Genomic DNA, 23,371 nt, shown 5'->3' with positions numbered 1-23,371 from the left:
AATGACGGTTTCCGAGTGACTTCTATAAGGCTCGTGCTGGACACCTTCACTCTTCCAGGTTCACAACTATGATATGACAAAGAGGCAACTGGGACAACATAACTCTCCCCTCGTGCATTCTGTCCCGAGCCTCGCTGTCAACAAGCGTCGCGCGATTGGCTCTGTGATCCCTTGTGAGGAATTCACAGCACTCTTACTCGGAGTTGTTTTCATGCGACAAGGCTTAAAAGTTTAATACTTTACTAACTCAGGCGTTTGGGAAATTAGTTTGCCTACCTTATTATTATCATTCTTTATTGATTTACTTACTCCTATCGCTATCAATTGAGGTATGGAAAAATACAAAAGAAAAGAATAACATCCGCTAGGTTTCTTCGAGATTCTTACCCAGGTGATTCCCAGTCAGTTGTCTTGGCCGTTGCGTAATCAGTGTGTTTGGCAAAAAGCATTTACCATGTGGGCACAGAAGTTGCAGTTGTAAAATTTCTTTCCTTGATTTCTGGAAAAGTTTTCGTTTGGGACCCTATACCTGATGATGAAAAATGCTCTATTTACAATTATCTATTGATACCTCCAATTTTGAGTCGATTGCTCATCATAACCATTAGGGATGATTTTCTCAATAACGTGATAACGCGGGGGTGTTGACCCAAAATATGTTAGATTCCTTTGTTTTAGGTTGTACACAAGCGACCTGCCAAATTTGAGCTGAATCGGTTGGCCGTGTCTGAGGCCTTCCCCCTGTTAGACAAACAGGTCCCCATGTTAAACTCAGAACCTAGTTATCTAGGTGCAAAAAGTGGCATAAAATCACAGTAGGAAATTCAACCTACTAATACTTGGTCTCCTGCAGGCTGGTTAGAATCAAAATGTAGGAGTAATGTGTTAAGTACTTGCACAATTTAAAGTGTCTTTGAGAAGACACAGGACATCAAGCTATCAGTGGGGAGAAGACAAAACTAGGACTGTTTATCTGAGAAACCAATACTAATGGATAAATAGAATACTAGCTTATAATATCTGGGGTTAGTAGAGTTTGCCATAACATGAAATAAAGTGCTAAAACAACTTCTCTTGAATGTGGATTTATCCTCTGCTTGTCATTTAGTATGACAGCCATAAAAATGAAATAGACAAAACTCTTGTGGCACAACACAAAATGATAACAAGACCTGGATGGCAAGAGAGACCTTCCCTCCTTAAGTTATAGGCTATAAAAGATACTTAAATCTAAACATTGCCCACTTGGCTCCTGAATCCAATCTGCAATTTTCAAAGCTTGTTATTTAATATTTATTGTGTACACATCATATCCCCTCCCCCCTTGATCCAGTGCTTACACATTGATGTCAAATGAAATGGTCATACGAAGCCACAGTAGAGCATATGGCTTTTCTTTCTTCTTTTTTGTGAAAAGCTATGAAGTGGGTAAAAGATGACACACAGAATTCAAAATCAATAATATACTGAGATCAACTCTTCAGGATACTCAGGAGTTTAATCCGTTTTAATTATGTTACTTCCGACATCTACACAATTTCTTTACCTAATAAACAAATCATGTTCAGGAGAAGTGGGATGCAGACCCCCCCACCCATCTGGACACCCAGATCATTTAGGTTTATGTGGTTTCCTAAAATAAAATTAAAGGAAATGTCCAGATTATTTCTTTTAAAAGGACATTACCAATTTTCTCCCTCATACTTGTCCAATTTGAACCTGTGCTCTGCCTATAATGACTACATCATAGATGGAATATTAAAATCCAGTTTTCCTCAAATACATGTAAAGATAATTTATTCCATCTTCACTGTAATTTGTATTACCTTCTTTAGGAAGACAACGTATCAAAAGCCAATGAATAAAAAAATGATGTCCTAAGATACAAAGTCACCAATATCTTTTGTTACAGGTGATGGTGTATGCACAGTTTTTGGTGATCCACATTATCGCACTTTTGATGGGAAGTTCTACAGTTTCCAAGGCTCATGCAAATACCAGCTGGCATCAGACTGTGTAACACACACTTTCGGTATCAGAGTAACAAATGATGCAAGAGCAACCAAGGCATCCTCATGGACAAAAACCATTTCAATGAAGGTAAAACACACATTTTTTTTACCATATGAAATGAGGGAGACAGAAGTAATTCTTTTGGATAAGTAATTTATTCTTATTGCTAATTTCTTTCTGCTGACAAAAATTACTTACATATAGCTTTTGTAAATGCAACACATTTTACTATTTCCAATAAAAGAAAGCAAAGTTTTGATGAATAGTTACTTATAATTTACAGCAAATATTAATTTAGAAATATTTTTGTCTACAGATTGGAGAGCTCAAGATAAACCTGGGACAGAACATGAGAGTAAAAGTGAATGGAAAGCGTGTGCAGCCCCCATACAGACTGCTCAATAAGATATCTGTCAATAAAACACGCAATGGTGTTCAAGTGGAAACTTTCATTGGTGTGAAGATTGTATGGGATGGCAACAGTTTCTTGGAGGTGTCTGTTCCTAAACGATATAAAGGAAAAATGTGTGGACTATGTGGAAATTTCAATCGCAAGGCATCTGATGACTTCACACTGCGCCATGGTGGTAAAGCCCTTGACACAGATGCAGAAAGGTTCATAGTTCATACACATTTACAGCAGAATCAAGCAAAATACATTTACACCGTAGGAAGTTCATCAAATGTATACAGTGCAAAATTCAATTAGATTCACCTACAACAACAGATTTCAAGCTGTAGATTCATCTGTGCTAGTGTAAAATAAGACATTAATTTTTTGAAAATCATAAATTTATGCTTTCAATAATTTAATGCAATAAATTTGGCAAATAGGAAATTCAGTAACTATTTATCAGCCACATTTTGTGTTTGAGTCATTCATATGCTATTAGGTGCTCTTATCCTGAGACCAAAAAAGAATCAGTTTCTAAGTCAAGTCATCACCCGTTCTTTTAGTAAAAAAATGCAATATGAGGTACTACACATAACTGTTCAGTATCTGGAAAAATGCTCACTTGCAGGACTAAGAACTGAAAAGAAAAAATTGTTTCTCTCACGAAGAAATCCTTCACCAACTATTATCTACTTGTAACAACTGTAAAGAAAGTTCTGTTTATCATATAATGCAGTTACTATCAAAATGTATGATGCAATCATGTTTGCACTTTAGTTTCTTAAACTCTTTGATGTCTCGTCCACTGCCTTTTGAGCAGATACTTCCAGGAAAACTCTTAAAAACCACAGGAAATGTGTAAATGATATAATTCCTTCCTTTTCTTACTTCCAACACACAGGGGTCCAGTCATAAAAGTCTAATAACAGTGTAATGTATATAGATTTCCAGTCACATATGTCTAATATCAGTATAATGTATATATGTGACATGAATGCCATCTGAAAAATGCACACTGAAACTATTATGCTGCATGTACTTAAAATATATGGCTTCCATCCCTTCCCCCCTCCCCCCCCCCTCACCCCGAATACAAGCCCCACACACTGTTACATATCTTGCTACAGCAGCCTATTTGGTTATATAAGGGGTGATCAAAAAGTTTCCGCTCGAAGGCCATACCGTCCATAATCAGTATGTCAATCAGGTGTAACCACTGTGAGCATTGAGGCAATCATCCCATACACCAGGTTTGAGATACCTGTTTGTTAAAACACCATGTCCTGGTGTGTGAAAAAGTCCTTATCTGCTGCTACACATCCTTGTCCAACAGTAATCATTGACCTTTCAAGGCCTTTTTTAAGGGACCAAAGGCATGATAATTACGTGGGAAGAGATTAGGACTATGGGTCAGGTACGCAAGGGTCTCCTATTTGAGTTGGTATAACTTATTATCATGAAGCAGCAGCATTCCTTGTCACAGTTGTACTAGACGCTTCACCTTAACTGCATGCCATAATTTCTCCAGCACTGTGCAGTACCTTTTCCCAATAACTGAGATACGAGGTCCATGAAACCATTGAGGAATGGGCCTCAGTAATAAAAAAAAACAGGATGAGCATGACCTTTGCACCAGATGACTGGCTCTTGAACTTCTTGGGATGAAGGGATGATCGATGACACCACTGCATGATACTTGAGTATGTGGCATGCAGATGTAGAAATAAGTCAAGGTAACTGTTTCTCTATGCTTAAGTACTTCTCAAACTGTTCCTTTTCCATGAAGATCAGGCTTTCCCTTCTCTTGCAGCACCATCAACATGAACACACCACTACACTTCAAATACTGTCATCAGTACTGAAAGAAACAGTTTCATTTAACACATCTGACACTCGGAAGTTGTCAAAACAGTATTAATGAGGATGGCTTGTATTAAGCTGTTCACAAGTTAGAGAAAACCAAGTCAGTCTGCAAAGCTTTTCGAATATCAGTTATTTATTACACTGGGATCTGAATTGAAGGGGAGAGAGAGAGAGAGAGAGAGAGAGAGAGAGAGAGAGAGAGAAACTCTTATGCAGTATAAGAATTTTGTAACATTTAAAGAGCACTGTACATTTTTCGAGATAGATGTGACTGCAGTCCTTCACATCCTGACATTTATCCTGACATTTACTGTATTTCTTTATTGCTTTAAACAGGTTTGGACTGTCATGGCGAGTTGGTGGAACAAAATCATGCACTCGCCCCCAGGAACAACTGAATAGGGAACCACAGTGCCAGAAACCTAAGGTGCATCAACGAAGTGTTCGTCAGTGTGCTCCACTCAAGGAGAAGCTCTTCAATGAGTGTCACAAGAAACTTAATCCCAACACATATTATCAGTGAGTCACATGTAACAAATGAAAATTAAAAATTTCTCATTTCCTTTTAGTGCGCACACACACACACACACACACACACACTCACACACACACACACACACACACACACACACACATGGATGGATATGTGTGTGTGTGCGAGTGTATACCCGTCCTTTTATCCCCTAAGGTAAGTCTTTCCGCTCCCGGGATTGGAATGACTCCTTACCCTCTCCCTTAAAACCCACTTCCTTTCGTCTTTCCCTCTCCTTCCCTCTTTCCTGATGAGGCAACAGTTTGTTGCGAAAGCTTGAATTTTGTGTGTATGTATGTGTCTGTTTGTGTTTCTATCGACCTGCCAGCGCTTTCGTATGGTAAGTCACATCATCTTTGTTTTTTTTTATATATATATATATATATATATATATATATATATATATATTTTGTCTTTCCTTCTCCTTCCCTCTTTCCTGACGAGGCAACCATTGGTTGCGAAAGCTAGAATTTTGTGTGTATGTTTGTGTTTGTTTGTGTGTCTATCGACCTGCCAGCGCTTTTGGTAAGTTTCATCATCTTTCTTTTTAGATATATATATATATATATATATATATATGTGTGTGTGTGTGTGTGTGTGTGTGTGTGTGTGTGAACTGATGTAGTTACTAGCTGTAGAACTTTTACTCATTTCACAAAATTGAATTTTCAGGCAGCCTTTGTCAAATGATTCACCTAAAGCACTCATCAGTAGTTCACAGAATTTGACTGCTACTTTTTTTTTGCAGTAAATTCCAATCAAATAGTTCAATGTCTACACAATTTTGCAGTAAATTCCAATCAAATAGTTCAATTCCTACACAATTTATTCAATATGAGCACCAGAGATGTCGCCAATAAGCTGCAGCTGTAAAATGATGTGATCAACAGTTGTTCGCAGCAGTTCCGGTGGAATCTGAGCAAAGTGTTCCTGTATACTGGCTTTCAGATCAGGTAGAAACCAAACGTGTCCCTGGTAAATGCGTTCTTTTAGATATTCGTAGAGCCGAAAGTCACATGAATTCAGGTCAAGTGATCTTTCTGGCCAAGCAGCTGGAAAACCTATGGAGAAAACACGTTCAAGGAAGGCTACATTAGGCAGATCTTTCACTGGGCGAGCAACATGAGGTGTTGTCCCAGCTTGCATGAAAACAGTAGTTTCCACACAGTTCTGCTCTTCCAAAGCAGGAATCACATTCTTTATAAGGTGGTCTCAATAATGTGCAGACATCACGGTACACCTGACAGGATCTCTGGGTGCTTTCTTTTCAAAGAAGACTGGACCAAGGATAAAGTTGCCTATGAATCACACCACACAGTCACATACAGTGAGTGCAATGGTTCTTTGTGCAGAACATGAGGTTTATCAGTATCCTAAATTTCGCAGTTCTTTGTATCACTGCACCCTGTAGTGTAAAATGTTCCTTGCCTCTCCACAGAATATTGCCAGGCTAATTGTCATCAACTATGATCCATGCCAGAAACAAAGAGCACATTCAGAACATTTCTACAGATCATGAGGTTTTAATTGCTGCACCATCTGAATCTTGTATGGATACCAGTGTAAAATAAACCACAATAACTTCCATACTGTTGACCGTGTGATGGCTAATTCTTCTGACACTGTTCAAGCATAAACAATACCCAGATAACATGCTGCATGGTCAGTTACAGCAATAGCAACCTCATCAATAACTTCCACCAGAATAGGACGCCTTCCTCTTCCAGATGCCACACTGAGCTAACCGGTGTGTCTGAATTTCATTGTTATCTTCTTTGAACCATTTAATGGCATTGGGTCTCTCCTCAGACCTTTCAATACTCTCTCAATGCAGCACTGAAAATTGCTGCCATTCACATAAAACAATTTCACTAACAGTGCACCTTCTCTCCTCTCAATAGCCACACTGTTCACTCATGTTATGGCTTGTCAAATGACAATATTGATGCCATACCAGTGCACAGCAGCAGATTTTCACCTGGTGGAACCTACTGGAACCAACAGTTTCTCCAGTGTAGATTGGTTCTGCATTGACACATTAGCATGTCTACCAAGTTTTCCTGCCATGCAATAATTACAGCCTAAACTGGACCTCGGTGTGTGTATGTGTGTGTGTGGTAGGGGGGGGGGGGGGGGGGGGAGCAAGCACGCAGGCACACACATGCACAAGCTATTCAATATAGGATCTGTCCAAGAGCTAGCAAAGTTTCATGCTTTTATGTGTGTCTGCCAATGATTCAATGCTTCTGCTATTCAGTGAGTTGTTTCCTTCACTCCTACATTATTTATATCCAGTATATGCACTTCATAGATTATGAACGCTGTGCAGCACTACTGCAGCATAATTTTTTATTTCAGTCTTATCTGGAAAAGTGGAAACTGAGTTGATACAATTTACATTGAGCAGTGCCATATTCATATCGTTATCAGAAATAGAATGTGTGTTTATTGTTATTTTGTATGCTTTATCTCTCTGTCTCTTTTAATTTTGTGATGAATAGATCTTACGAAACATTGTATCAATATTCATCCCTAATATTTTCAACATGTTTTAACTGAAAGTGCCATACTTACCTTGGGAAAAAAATTTATCTATTTGTATATGCTATTGTCGCTAAATTTCGTCATTAAACTGAGTTGGACAATTGTCCTAATATCTTATATACTTCAGAAACAAGTGTGAGACTTTCACAGGCTGAAATAATCAACACAGTCATTCCCCCTATAAATGTAATTTTTACATGACTAACCCTTATAATTTTGTGTAGAGAGGGCATTAAGTGAAGCTATCTTGCAATAACTGGATTATTCTCTAGTTCTCATCTCACAATTTGTTAGAGATCTCTATTAAATGTAGGTTATTGCCTAGGCCACCTATAATGAAATGACGTTAAACCTAGTAATGTTACAAAAGCTACATATAAATAGTAGCAAGAGGATCTATGACTAAAGAACCAAGTCTTCAACAGCCCCATTAGGAAGATATAGGTCAATAGTGTTCTCAAACAGTGCAAAATCCAGAAAGTCATGTATGTGTGAGCTGTCTTTGTGTGAATATATATACATTAAAAAAGATGCTGTGACTTACCAAATGGGAAAGCGCTGGTAGATAGACACAATAAAAAACACACACACACACAAATATCAAGCTTTCGCAACCCACGATTGCTTTGTCAGGTTAGAGGGAAGGAGAGGGAAAGACGAAAGGATGTTGGTTTTAAGGGAGAGGGTAAGGAGTCATTCCAATCCCGGGAGTGGAAAGACTTACCTTAGGGGGAAAAAGGGACAGGTATACACTCGCGCGCGCACACACACACACACACACACACACACACACACACACATCCATTGGTATATGTGCGGATGGATATATATATGTGTGTGTGTGTGTGTGTGTGTGTTGTCCATTTCAGAAGAAGGCCTTGTGGTGGAAAGCTTACATATTTTGTAGTCTTTGTTGTACCTGTCTGCAACTCCGTATCTCTGCTATGTGGTGAGTAGCAATCCATCATTTGTTATATTGCCAATAGTAGTCTCAGTATCCCCAAAAAATAAATAGGAAAACGTAATTTCATGCACCAATCTGTTGCCCTGCATCACTGAAAAGTGATTTGTTCATCTCCTTACATACAATTTTCCAAACATTTGATTTTATGTATAGGAGACATGTCAAGGATTACAACAAAAATATTTTTTAGAGAAATATAAAAATTTACATTGTTCTATATACAGGGTGTTTAAAAAATGACCGGTATATTTGAAACGGCAATAAAAACTAAACCAGCAGTGATAGAAATACACCGTTTGTTGCAATATGCTTGGGACAACAGTACATTTTCAGGCGGACAAACTTTCGAAATTACAGTAGTTACAATTTTCAACAACAGATGGTGCTGCAGTCTGGGAAACTCTATAGTACGATATTTTCCACATATCCACCATGCGTAGCAATAATATGGCCTAGTCTCTGAATGAAATTACCCGAAACCTTTGACAACGTGTCTGGCGGAATGGCTTCACATGCAGATGAGATGTACTGCTTCAGCTGTTCAATTGTTTCTGGATTCTGGCGGTACACCTGGTCTTTCAAGTGTCCCCACAGAAAGAAGTCACGGGGGTTCATGTCTGGCGAATAGGGAGGCCAATCCACGCCGCCTCCTGTATGTTTCGGATAGCCCAAAGCAATCACACGATCATCGAAATATTCATTCAGGAAATTAAAGACGTCGGCCATGCGATGTGGCCGGGCACCATCTTGCATAAACCACGAGGTGTTCGCAGTGTCGTCTAAGGCAGTTTGTACCGCCACAAATTCACGAAGAATGTCCAGATAGCGTGATGCAGTAATCGTTTCGGATCTGAAAAATGGGCCAATTATTCCTTTGGAAGAAATGGCGGGCCAGACCAGTACTTTTTGAGGATGCAGGGAGGATGGGACTGCAACATGGGGCTTTTCGGTTCCCCATATGCACCAGTTCTGTTTATTGACGAAGCCGTCCAGGTAAAAATAAGCTTCGTCAGTAAACCAAATGCTGCCCACATGCATATCGCCGTCATCAATCCTGTACACTATATCGTTAGCAAATGTCTCTCGTGCAGCAATGGTAGCGGCGCTGAGGGGTTGCCGCGTTTGAATTTTGTATGGATAGAGGTGTAAACTCTGGCGCATGAGACGATAGGTGGACGTTGGCATCATTTGGACCGCAGCTGCAACACGGCGAACGGAAACCCGAGGCCGCTGTTGGATCACCTGCTGCACTAGCTGCGCATTGCCCTCTGTGGTTGCCGTATGCGGTCGCCCTACCTTTCCAGCACGTTCATCCGTCACGTTCCCAGTCCGTTGAAATTTTTCAAACAGATCCTTTATTGTATCGCATTTCGGTCCTTTGGTTACATTAAACCTCCGTTGAAAACTTCGTCTTGTTGCAACAACACTGTGTTCTAGGCGGTGGAATTCCAACACCAGAAAAATCCTCTGTTCTAAGGAATAAACCATGTTGTCTACAGCACACTTGCACGTTGTGAACAGCACACGCTTACAGCAGAAAGACGACGTACAGAATGGCGCACCCACAGACTGCGTTGTCTTCTATATCTTTCACATCACTTGCAGCCCCATCTGTTGTTGAAAATTGTAACTACTGTAATTTCGAAAGTTTGTCCGCCTGAAAATGTACTGTTGTCCCAAGCATATTGCAACAAATGGTGTATTTCTATCGCTGCTCGTTTAGTTTTTATTGCCGTTTCAAATATACCGGTCATTTTTGAAACACCCTGTATGTTTCTGAGACACTGCTATACAAAGACGTACTATACTTTCCAATAATAAAATATGTAAATCCGTGATACAAACTGTGAAACTGTCCTCAAAGAATTCTTCAATAGAATAATAACATTTTTCCACCAGAAGAATAAAGAGCAATCTTTTAAGTGAACTAGGTTTCATGTTATATATATTACCATGTTCGATTCCAAGGGGATGGTTGTGCTCCACAACCATGATGTAACCCAGGACACAAAAGATGATCGGCATTGGTCATAATGTCTTTTGTCTTTTTGATTGCATATTTAGATCTCAACTGACAGTACAGCTATAATCAGTGTGTTATAAGTAGACATGCAGACTGAAGTTGGACTAATGCTTGCATGTGCCTGAGGTAGGTTGGAATATGTGTCATTACAATTACACTCAGTCTACATGTCTACTTATAACGCACTAATTATAGCTGCACTGTCAGTTGAGATCTAGATCTGCAATGCAATCAAAAAGACAGATGACATTACAAATGATGCTGAATTTCTATCTGTCCTGGAAATATATTACTGCTTTTAATTTTATTGTAAATTTTTAACCGCATATACTCTGGTGTTTGACATCGAGCTTTGAACAGTGCATCAGAAGTTTAAAATTTTCTCTTTGACAAGTTCTGTACTTGTGGTAGAAATGTAAAATGTCTAGCATATGTTGATTTCTATGGAAGAACAACAACACTTCAAATATGTAAAGGAAGGGAATAGAGAGGATTTTTAATTTCTTTCTTTCTCTTTTTTTTCAATTGGTCAACAGGATACCCTTTGTTTGGCAACACACGTGATCCTAATTATTTGCTTTTGTATTACTAGGACCCGTGTGACATTTGCTGGATTGCCACATAAGTTTATGCCACAAAAAATAACTGACTCAAAGTAGCAGATTGTTCTGGTTCATATGTAAATGTTAACTGCATCCATGGTCCTGGAGGGCCCACTGGCACCATCTGATGTAATACTAGCACCCTTGTGACATTTGCTGGATTGCCACATAAGATTATGGCACAACAAATAACTGACTCAAAATAGCAGATCTTTCTGGTTCGTATGTAAATGTTAACTCCGTCCATGGTCCTGGAGGGCCCACTGGTACCATCTGATCACCATGTCATCCTCTGGCAATAGTATTACTGGATGCAGTGTGGATGGTCGTGGGTTGAAAACACCATTCTTCTGGCTGTTGTCAGTTTTTGTGACCTGGAGCCACTACTACTCAGTCAAGTAGGTCCTCAATTCACATCGTGAGGCTGATTGCACCCCGTTCCAGTCCTCCCATCAAGGAAAAACTCCTGGCAGTACTGGACGACGAACCTGGACTCTCTACACAGCAGTCAGCCGCACTGGCCATTCAGATATGGAGGTGGACGTCCGACAAAACACACATTGCAAATACCCAGCTGTTCAGTTTATTTGTTTAGTAATCTAGGTATACTTTCCAATTTAAATTTTTATTCAGATTTAAGCCTAAGAACTTTACATGGTTTTTTTATTCCATTCTAATGATTTAGCTTCAAACTGCATCATTTCAGTTTTAGTTACATTTAGTTTTAGTCTGTTTTGATGGAACCAAGATTCAAGTTTTTGTAAAGTATTTTTGACACTTTCTGGATTTCTTGCAGACATCTCATTTTCCATTAGAACTGATGCACCATTAGTAAATAAAACTGAATGAACATCAATACCAAGTAGTAGGTCCTTTGTGTAGAAAAAGAACAGACACACCTTGTGGCACTTTTTGGAAAATTCTTTTCCAATTTGAAGAGTAATTGCTTGAATTTGAAGTTATAATTACTCTTTGTTTCCTCTCTGTTAAGTATATAAGAGTTGAACCGCTGTAAAGCTGTGTTGTTGATACCATATATCTATAATTTGTAGAGAAGAAGAGAGGTTTGCTGAATCAGAGAACATTATTGTGACCTTTCTACCCATATCTAATGTAGAGCACATTTTTTGAGTAAACTCATTGACAGCATTTACAGTGCTTTTCCCCTGCTGAAAACCACAGTTTTTTATAATATGTCATTTATAGTAAGAAATTTTTGAACTGGTTTGCTGCAATCTTTTCAAACACATTAGAGAAGACCAGCAGAAGAGAGATCGGATGGTAATTTATATATCTTCTGTCGATCCATTTTTGAATAATGGTTTTATCCTGTCACATTTCAATGCATTTGGAAAACATCCTTACTCAACAGTTTGTTTTATAACAACTGATGGTGGTTGTGAAATAGTATAATACATGGTCTTGATTACAGTTGTGAATGTTTCACACCACCCATGTTTCATCCCACACAGATGAGGTTTTGTTTTTAAAGACATCATTTCATTTTCCACATCCCTTTAGATGCTTTTCTCAAATTATTCAAAATATGTGTCCTGTATGTTCTCAGAGCTTATCACATTTATCTTGTCTTGATAGTCTTCCATATTTGCAACTGATCTCACTACATTTAAAAAGAATACATTGAAACAACTTGACAAATGAAAAGGGTTTACTATAATATCATTTCCAAATCTAATTTTCAGTATCTTTTGATTTTGGCTTCTAATTCTAACTGAACAACTGACCACAATGATTTTGTGTTTTTTTATGTTGGTGGTTGAATGTATTATTTGGAATTTTTTAGTTGCACAACTACTTTCTTCAACACAGCATTATAGCATTTAAACGTAAATAACAAAACCAGGATTTCTCTTTGATTTTAACTCACTGTGGAGCTGTTTCTTTCTGGCACTAGCAGTTTTTATTTCTGGTGTAATCCACTAAGTTTACTCCTTACTTTCTTTTTCTGAAAACTAGGTGGGGAAAGATTCATTAAATACATCTACAAACAAATCAATAACTTGTCATAGTTTATGGTGCTTGAACAACGGTGGTCTACGGGCTTGCTTACAATTCTTAAGATTATTGTGGAAAATACCCACATTACTTTTGCTGAAATTCCTTTTTATGTACATTTCTGGAGGCTTCAGTTTGCCTTCTTTTGGGAGCTCAATAAACAGAGCAGACTGATCCATAATACCTAGGTCTAAGCAGTACTTATTTGCATAAAAAATTAACTTGGAAATAGATTTCTGATTTAAATCACAAAATTTTGTGCTTTCAACTAACAAATTAAAGTCAAAGTCTGCTGTGATTGCCACTTTTTTCTTACCCTCTTTCTGAAGTTTCTCTAGGAAGCACTGAAATTTACCTAAGAAAACACTTGTTACAGCACTTCCAGGAACTATGCAGATTGCTATATCACTGTATTCAAATTACTTAACTCTACAGAACAACTCTAAAACACAATGTCGAAAAAGCTCTACAGATAGCTGTTCCAGTGTGGATATGCTTACAGCTTTGCTGTCATTCATCTACAGGTAACAGCACTCTGTACCAAAACTCCTTGTCAAGATAATGCTCAAGAGCTTAGTACACATAGATTTCCACTACTCTTCTTTGTGACTTAATTTCCTCTCACTGACATATTTCATTCCTTCCTGCTCGCTTTTTTGTCCTATTTTCATAAACTATTTCTTTCTTTTGGATTTCCTTTGCTGGTAGTGCAGGTATTTTCAGTGGCAAGATTTTCTCTAGCCAGTTACTCACTGGGTCCACCACAAAAAGCTAATTCATTTCCAGAACACAAGCTGACAGCACTGTCATCTCAAAGTGGTTACCTCACATAACAAAGCAGATTATCAGAAGTGTAAATGTACTGATCTATTGTAAGCCTTCCACTACCTCATGTCTTTTAAATATCATGATATCTGCTAGTTTGTTACCTATAGTGATTTGTGGCTGTATTTGTACAGGGCTTGCATAGTGGACATGTGTGAATGTCCAACTGGCCGATGTCACTGTGAATCTTTCATGGCTTACGCCCACGAGTGCCAGAGGCTAGGCGTACGTGTTCACAAATGGAGAAAAGCATCAAGGTGTCTCAGCTTCTGGGCATCACCTCGCAAGAGGCCTCCATTACGTAAGCTGCAATAGTCACTCATCTTCTCAGCACCCTCCTGCTGACAACAAATGGCACATCATTGGACATCTGTCAGAAAGTCAGGTAAGAGATGTCATTTTCGTGCACTGCAGTTTTTTACCCTAATTTCTTAAGCTGTAAGAAAGAATAATTATTTAACTTAAAGGACTGAGAAACTTATGTTGATCAGTCTGACTGGATCAGTTTTAAAAGCCACCAAACAAAACTGCTCTCTACATCAATGAGTGAGTTGCCTTTGCTTATTATGCCTAAAGGTGACACAGTTACAACTTTACTCTCTGTTAAATTAGAATTAAATCCAGGAAACATCTGTTCTCAGAAACCATATATTGTTGTTGTTCTGGTCTTCAGTCGAAAGACTGTTTTGATGCAGCTCCTCACACTGAACTACCCTGTGTATATCTCATTATCTCTGCATAATCACCACAATCTACATCCATTTTAATCTACTTACTGCACTTGAGCCTTGGTCTGCATCCATAATCCCCCTCCCTCCTCCCCTTCGCTTCCCTCCATTGCCAAACTGATGGCCCCTCACAGCTCAGGATATATTCTGTCAACCAATCCCTTGTTTTAATGACACTGTGCCATAATTTATTTTTCTCAATCTACTCATCTAATCTCCCTAATGTCTCAACAAGTGTCTTATCCTGTCCCTTCTACTTGTCATTGTTTTTCATATGCTCCTTTCTCGCCAATTCTGCGGAGACCATCTCCTTCTTTATCTTATCAGCCCACCTAATTTTTGACATTCTTCTATAGCATCACTCTCAAATGCTTCAATAGTCTTCTGTTCTGTTTTTACCACAGTCCACAATTCATGACCATTCAATGCTGTGCTCCAAATGTACATTCTCAGAAATTTCTTCCTCAAATTAAGGATACTAGTAGGCTTCTCTTGGCCAGGAATGCCTTTTTTGCCTGTGATAGTCTGCTTTTTATGTTATCCTTGCTTTGTCTGTCTTGGGTTATTTTGCTTCCAAGGTAGCAGAATTCCTTAACTTCATCTATTTTGTATCACTAATTATGATGATAACTTCCTCGCTGTTCTCACTTCTGCTACTCCTCATTACTTTTATCTTACTTCAGTTTGCTCTTAATCTATATTCTTTACTGTTAGACTATTCATTCAATTCAACATATCCTGCAATTCTTCTTCACTGATGACAGCAATGTCATCAGGATCTTACCACTGACGTCTTTTCACCCTGAATTTTAATCCCACTCTTGAACATTTATTTCATTTCACTCATTCCTTCTTTGATGTACAACCCTGAACAATAGGGGTAAAAACTGAATCCCTGTCTTATGCCATTTTTTGTCTGAGCTCTTTATTCTTTGTCTTCCAATCTTATTATTCCCTCTTGATTTTTGTACATATTGTATATTACCACCTTTCCCTATAGCTTACTCCCATTTTTCTCAAAATTTTAAACAACTTGTGCTGAAGTTGTTTTTACTTTTTTATATGCTGACAAGGAACTCTTTTAGGGTGAGGTCACAATAGGCCAATAACATTTACGGCATTCGAATGGTTCAAATGGCTCTGAGCACTATGGGACTTAACATCTGAGGTCATCAGTCCCCTAGAACTTAGAACTACTTAAACCTAACTAACCTAAGGACATCACACACATCGATGCTTGAGGCAGAATTCAAACCTGCGACCACAGCAGCTGTGCGGTTCTAGACTGAAGTGCCTAGAACCACTCGGCCACAGAGGCCGGGCGTTTATGGCCTTCAGCACCCCACTTATTGCCTACCATGTTATCACAATGTTGGCTTCTAATGGTAACAGGGGCTGGGACTAGAGATATCCAATGGTGAGAACAGCATGAGGCTATGAAGCATACTTGAAGTGCTCAGTCAGTGTAACTCACAACAGAGCTAGAGTGGTAGTGGTGTTGTACAAAGCAGGGAAATGGCAACAATAAACAAAGCAACTGAGAAAAAAATGGCAGATGAAATATTAGTGATTATGGAGAATGAGCCAGTGGAATGTGTGGTGTTGCATGTGCTTGATTGTGCAGACAGTAAATATGTGGAGTACAATGAGGACGATATATGCTTAACAAGTGAAAGTGGCACTGAAGCAGGTGTCGAGCCATGTAGTTCTCATCCTTGTCAGACAGGGACCACAAATCCTGTCTCCAGTGAAACGTAGTAAAGGACAATCGTTGTCCAAGAAGTGGGTGTAAACATACTTACACACATGGAATATCATCCACAGCATAGTAAAAAAACAATTACTGTATGAACAGATCTTGAATTAATCTACAGCTTAACAAGTGAAAGTGGCACTGAAGCAGGTGTCGAGCCATGTAGTTCTCATCCTTGTCAGACAGGGAACCACAAATCCTGTCTCCAGTGAAATGTAGTAAAGGACAATCGTTGTCCAAGAAGTGGGTGTAAACATACTTACACACATGGAATATCATCCACAGCATAGTATAAAAACAATTGCTGTATGAACAGATCTTGAATTAGTCAACAGCAATACTAGCATGTAGTGCATAAGAAAGACTACAGACCTTCAAGGGAGGACAAGGCACACTTGTTACAAAAACTGGTGTTTGCATGTTTCAATGATACCCGATGCAATTTACAGGATGTGCACAATAGTGACATATTAGGTTATGCACATGAAATTGAACATGGCATATTACAGTGATTTCAAGGGATGCAGAGGATGGTTGCATAACTTCAAACAGTACAAGAGAATTTGAAGACGTAAGGTAGTGAAATTTCAAACAATACATCAATTTGACAATGCACAGAAAACTACAGAATCTACCTGAAAATTTGAAGATGAGATGAACAAACTTATCTCATTGTTCAGTAAGGAAGTCAGGATTCGATGAGAAAATGCATGTGAAAGGAACCCTGGAAACTAGAGGTACCAAGAGAGTTGTATCAAGATCAACTAATGCCACTGCCTTAAAGAATTCACACCCAATTATGCTGACTGTTAATCCAGATGGCAAACTGGCTGAAAAGTCATTTACTGAGCTGCAAGAAGTTGGATGTGCTTTGCCCTCTACGATTCTGTCTCGTGTGTGAGATCTTGCAAAGCAGGTAGGGAATACTTACATCACAGCAAGCATGGGGAAATGGGTGTAAGAAAACTACGACTATGGTACGAGCACTGCTTATGGCCAATAGTTGATCAAAATAACTTGCTTTTGCCAGATCCCTGGTGTGCATATAAAAATTATTCTCGTTTAGAAGAAACTATCCCTCCTAAAAACTGTGTGGCATTGCAATTCATGCCACCTGGAACCACTAGATAAATTCAGCCTCTGGATATTTGTTTTTTCCATACATATAAAACAATTATCATGCTATCTGTAGCTATGCAATATAGGATAGCTAGTTTTACGATAAGGTCCACAACAGATTGTTTCACATTTAGTGCATTCCATCACATTCCACCAGTTCTCATCACCCTGTTACATCAATAAGATTCTATATGTGTTGTTTAAGAGTGGATGCCTTGCTGAACGTCCTGCACTGTTCGTAACTCCCAAGGAGTTCACTTTCAATCTTGATGGTGTAAATCTTTGTGATCAATGTAGCATGCCATTTTTCATTTGGCGTTCGTGGTGCAAGTTAATGGTTTGTTTTGAACATTTCTTCAATATCAGCAACGTCCATTTTGTGAAGTATAATACATACATCTCATAGAAGGTTGATCACAGCACCTCCCGGACACTCATTTTCTGTTGCTCTCCTTATGCAAATGTTATGTCATAAGCACCTAATATTTTTCTTGTTGTAATTGTTAACACAACACTTTCAAATGAACCATGCTAAATACTGAACTTGAGACCTCGCACTCAAGCAGTTCCTTGTGAGTCTGTCCTTCTGACAGTCATCCCTTTTTTGGTTCCCTCACATTTTTCATACAGCTATTTTGCCTTAGCTTCCATGTCCTTTCTGTTAATTTAATTCCTAACTGATGTGTATTTCTGTATTCTTGAATTTCCGTGAACAGTTTTGTATGTCCTCCTTTCGTTGATCAACTGAAGCATTTCTTCTATTATCCATGGTTTCTTTGCAGTTACCTTTCCATTACCCGCTGTTTTCTTTCCACCTTCAGTGCTAGCTCTTTTTACATATGTCCACTTCTCTTCAACTGAACTGCCTGCCTTATCACAGTATTCACATCTTCAGTACTTCACTATTGCACTACCTTCCACGGTGATTCTTCAATACAATTGTCTTCAACAACAGTCTTCTCTTCATCATTATTGAATTGTGATCTGAGCCTATAATCTGCTTCTGGGTATGTCTTAAAATCCAATATCTCTTTTGAACTCTCTGTCTGACCGTGATGTGAACCAGTTGGAATTTTCCCACATCTCTGAGCCTTTTCCATGTATACTTTGTAGCAGTTCCGCCTGCTTTTTAATTCTTCGTTTGTTGTCCTCGGTGTCAACGTACTGCGTTGCTACACTGGCCGAAAAATGGGGTTTGTAAATTGGACACTGACTACTGTAAATAATGTAGTCGACAGGTACACATCTGCATTTCACCGTAGTTTACTTTCACTTTGCACAACCCCCCCCCCCCCCCCCCCCCCCCAATAACACACAGTTATATATGTATGGCCAGTGCACTACTGTTTAAACTTTCCATAAGCCTCGTTAATAGTTTTCAGGCAAACCCTCCACATACTGCTACAATAGTTTTCTGTTGAACATCTACGAGCAGTAAAAATATAACCACATAGTTCACAGTCCTTCAAATAAATTGAACGGTCACTGTCATTGCTTTAACACACAGCCTATTGGTGTAACACTTATTTTACTGTTAAGTTTATGCATTGTTGTCATTCTAACCAACACAGGTTCCTCGTCTGAAACTCGGCCATGGACTGACTGTCTCATGACCAAAAATCGGGCCCTTATATATCATCACAATAATAGGTACTGAAACTACACATTGTTTAAAGTTAAATATACAGAAATTACAATTAAAACTTAACTCATTCGAGTAACTGAATACATCGAAAGATTGCGTCTTTTTAACACTTTCTTCTCCACTGAGAGTTAGGCCAAATTATTTGTTTAAATCATGAAATTAATAAATATAGTTATGCAAACAATACTTTTGATAAAGCTGTTAATTACTATGGAACTAATTAAGGGCTGGCTTTGCTAACATGTTTTAGAATAGAGCCAAATAGACACTTTAAGATTACTAGTAATTTGTCTTGCAAATGTTTATAATTAGTACAGGATTTATATTTGTTTATACATCAACAATAGAATTTAAGTTACAAAACAATTACTGTTTTCACCCTATAACAAAAGATACTAACTAGGAATAGTCAAAATAAATTTTAAAATCAATTACATACATAAAACTAAGCACAAAATTAGATCTGGTGTTATATTCTTTAAAACTGAGGGCCAACCTTTCTTTTTTATGAAAATGCATATTATATTCACATATGTGAATGTGATTATCAAATTTTCACCTCTCTTTACATGCTGAATTACCTGTTCAATATCATACACTTTATTTCTCTCTCCAGGTTCTGCTTGTGATGTCGGCATGTATACCTAAACTAGTGTTGTTAGCATCAGCTTGCTGTCAATTCTGAAGAGAAAAAACATATCACTGAACAGTCACAGTAACTCCCTCTCTGCCCTAGCTTCCTATTCAAAACAAACACTGCTCCCATTATATCAATTTCTGTGCTGTTGATGTTATCCTATATTCATCGGATCAGAAATTCATTTCACTTCACTAACTCCATTATATATAGATTGAGCCTTAGCATTTCTCTTTTCATATTTTGTAGCTTTCCTACCATATCAAACTTCTGGCATTCCATACCCCAACTCATAGAATGTTACCCTTTCGTTTGTCATTGAATCTATTTTTCATGGTCAACTTCCCTTTTGGCAGCCCCTATCTGGGGTGTGAATGGGGAACTAACCTGCAGTCTTCTGCTAGTAGAGTGATCATCTTGACACTTTGTCAATTACAGGCCACATGTCCTCTGGATATACATTACGTGTCCTGGAAAATTATATGTCCTGGAAAATTCTTCACCTAAATCCAGCCACATGTAATCACCTGACTGAAAACCCACCCTCACATTGTTTGCTTGTGTGAGAGCACATGTGAGCTGAATCACAGACATCTATGTATACACGTTAATGCTTCCCCAAGAATGCAAGTTTGAAAGCTGAGGCACAGTCCTGACTTCTTGTTTATGCATATATCCACTGCCAAACACTTCAACTTCTTTGTTAGTGTATGTGGCACGTTTTACTGTTACAAAGATCAATAAGAAACATGTACTGAGTAAAAAAAAGCAAGTATTTTGAACATTTGAGATAAGGAGTTCTGGGTTTTCAATTGATTGGTCCATGTTGGCTGCCTGAACTGTCTCAAACCAAACACAGTTATGCAGTTGTTAAGAAAATGGTCTCACATTTGTGCGGAAAGGGCTTCAGATCCCTATTGGCCATTCAACTTGGTTTTTCGTGGTTTCCCTAAATCACTAAGAGAAAATACTGGGATGGTTCCTCGATAACGATGATATCGATATACTTCACCATTCTTAATTAATCACAGCTTGTACTCTCTCTTCTCACTAGTAGGGCATAAAACACTGAATGGTTCCTTGAAAAGGATGTCATCAATATACTTCTCTATTCGTAATTAATCAGAACTTGTGCTCTTTCTCTTGTCACTAGTACAGCATAAAACACTAATCTCCTCACCTTCCTTCTTAATTTGTGTCAACAATTTCAAGAACAGATCTAGTCACAAAAACCTGATTCCATAACAATTAAACTAAATGACAATGTTGTGACTGATAATTCACAAGTTAGAAGTACTTTTAACAATCACTTTATAAATTTAACAGCAAATACAGGATTAAATGGTTCACTTGGAGAAGCAAGAGAATATATTAAAAACACCATTTCACAAAACTTTAAGCAACTGGAAGTAGCACCAATGTCCTTCAGTGAAATTAATGCAATTCTAAAAATTCTAATAAACAAAAGCACATGTGAGGTTGACACAATTTCAAACAGAATTCTGAAAACTTGTTTCAACTTGATAAGTAATGTCCTTAGGGATATACGCAATGCGTTACTGGCACAGGGAATTTTTCCAGGCAGGTTAAAATATGCAATTCTTAAACCACTGCATAAGAAAGTCGACAAGACAGACTTAAACAATTATTGAGCCATTTCCTTACTGATGTCTTTTCCAAAAATATCTGAAAAAGTAATGTACTCAAGAGTAGTCACACACTTAAGTGGAAGCAATTTACTTAGAACATCACAGTTTGGATTCCAGAAGGGCTGCTCGACTGAGAATGCTATTCATACATTCACTCATCAAATAGTGCAGCCCTTAAATAACAATATATTGAAAGTTGATATTTTTTGTGGTCTTTTCAAGACATTTGATTGTGTAGATCGTGTTACTCTTAGTAAACTCAAGTTTTATGGAACTGACAGCTTTACACACAGCTTGTTTGACTAACAATGCAAAATCTTGTGCTGAATAATTCAGGAAAGCTCAGAAAGGTAGAAAATTTAAGTGACTGGCAAGGGAAGGCGGGGGGGGGGGGGGGGGGGGGGAGGGTCAAGAGATCAAGAGATCACAATGGAGGTCCCACAGGATTCAGTTTTGGCTCCATTCCTACTCCTTACCCTTACATATGGGAATTCAGCAAGCCAAACTGGTAATTTTTGTAGACAACACTAGTGTTATAATAAATCCCATTGGAGAGAAAACAACAGAAGAGTTTGTAAATTATATTTTCCAAAGAAGTTACATTCAGTTCTGTGCAAAACAATTGATACAGCACATGAGCATGAGTCAGTAAATAGGATAGAATGTTCCAAATTTTTGAGTGTACATATTGAAAACTTGATCTGGAAGAAGATTCTCAAACAATTAAGTTCAGCTACTTTTGCTTTTTGCATGATTGATAATCTTGAAAACAAAAGTATTAACCTGCTAACTTCCTGACATATTTTGCATTTTTCTACTTAATAATGCCTTTATGAAATAATTTTCTGGGGCAACTCATCAGTTAGAAAGAATGTATCGATTACACAAATGCAAGCGGTAAGAATGATATGTTGTGTTCATCCATGAATGTCACATGGGTACCTCTTCCAGGAGCTAGCCAAGCTACCTGCATTTTCACAATACATATATTCACTAATTAATTTGTCATAAATAATCCATCAATCCATCACAATTTGAGAGGGACAGTGATGTCCATACCTACAACACTAGAGGGAAAAAATGATCTTTATTATCCATTGTTAAAGCTGTCAGTGGCTTAGAAAGGAGTTTAATATGCAGCTACAAAAATTTTTGAACATTTACGCAATAATATACAATGTGTGATGGGTAGTGAAGCAAGTTTTAAATCTAATTTAAAATCATTTCCTCTGGACAGCTCATTCTATTCCACAACAAGTGGTGTAGCTGCATGAATAGGACAAAATACACACTATAAAGAAAAGAGAGAGACACACACAAGCAAGCACATCTCATGCGTACATTCATACATAATAATAATAATAATAATAATTTTATTGTCTTTAAGCCATTACAGCAATAGACAAAGTCATACACATAATACAATACAGTACAGTACATGCTATGAAAGAACAGAATTGTTAAGAACTTTACAGTTTAATATCACAGGTCATGAAATCCTTTACATTGTAGAATGGGTTTACAACTAACCAGTCATAAAGCGTTTGTTTGTATTGTTGCTCTGGTAAATTTTGTATAGCTTGTGGAAGTTTGTTAAATAATTTGTGGCCCATAAGTTCATAACTGTTAACTGATTTTGACAGTCTGTGGTAGGGCGTATAGATAGAGCTGTTTGTCCTAGTGCAGTAACAATGTATATTTGACCTGCGTTTTACTTTAGGTAAGTTCTTTTTTGTGTAGATTAAAACATAATAAATATATAGGTTTATTACTGTCATGATTTTTTGTTGAGTAAACAAAGGTTTACACGACCACCAATTCCAGGATATCTGGCTACTACTTACAGTTTCCATTGTTTAAATACAAAATGTATTCATTAATGCATTAATGTTAAACTAGCCATGTACATATATCTTGTAGACTGAGTTGTTCCACACCACTTTGATAGAAGAATAGTTCAAACAATCTATGGAAATGTAACTAGCTTAAACACAATTTTATTTAGTCTGTTAACATATGTAAATATGGCACACCAGGAGAGAAAGTGAGGATAAATTACAATAT

At 37.9% G+C, this 23,371-nt stretch overlaps 1 protein-coding gene across 1 annotated transcript in view; it reads left to right on the top strand.

Annotated features, from left to right (window-relative positions):
* The window catches only part of LOC126458231 (BMP-binding endothelial regulator protein), a 711,827-nt gene that overhangs the window by 686,161 nt on the left and 2,295 nt on the right, over positions 1–23,371 (top strand). Inside the window, exons 9-12 of the mRNA XM_050095129.1 lie at positions 1,913–2,100; positions 2,330–2,628; positions 4,607–4,789; positions 13,911–14,161. Of these exons, the coding sequence (XP_049951086.1) occupies positions 1,913–2,100; positions 2,330–2,628; positions 4,607–4,789; positions 13,911–14,091 (851 nt within the window). The 3' untranslated portion in view covers positions 14,092–14,161. The remainder of the gene's footprint in view (positions 1–1,912; positions 2,101–2,329; positions 2,629–4,606; positions 4,790–13,910; positions 14,162–23,371) is intronic.

The sequence above is a fragment of the Schistocerca serialis genome, chromosome 2, assembly GCF_023864345.2.
Source record: "Schistocerca serialis cubense isolate TAMUIC-IGC-003099 chromosome 2, iqSchSeri2.2, whole genome shotgun sequence".
In the NCBI taxonomy this organism is placed as follows: Eukaryota; Metazoa; Arthropoda; class Insecta; order Orthoptera; family Acrididae; genus Schistocerca; species Schistocerca serialis.
The sequence above is the reverse complement of the archived record's forward strand: the minus strand, read 5'-3'. Positions and strand labels throughout refer to the sequence as shown.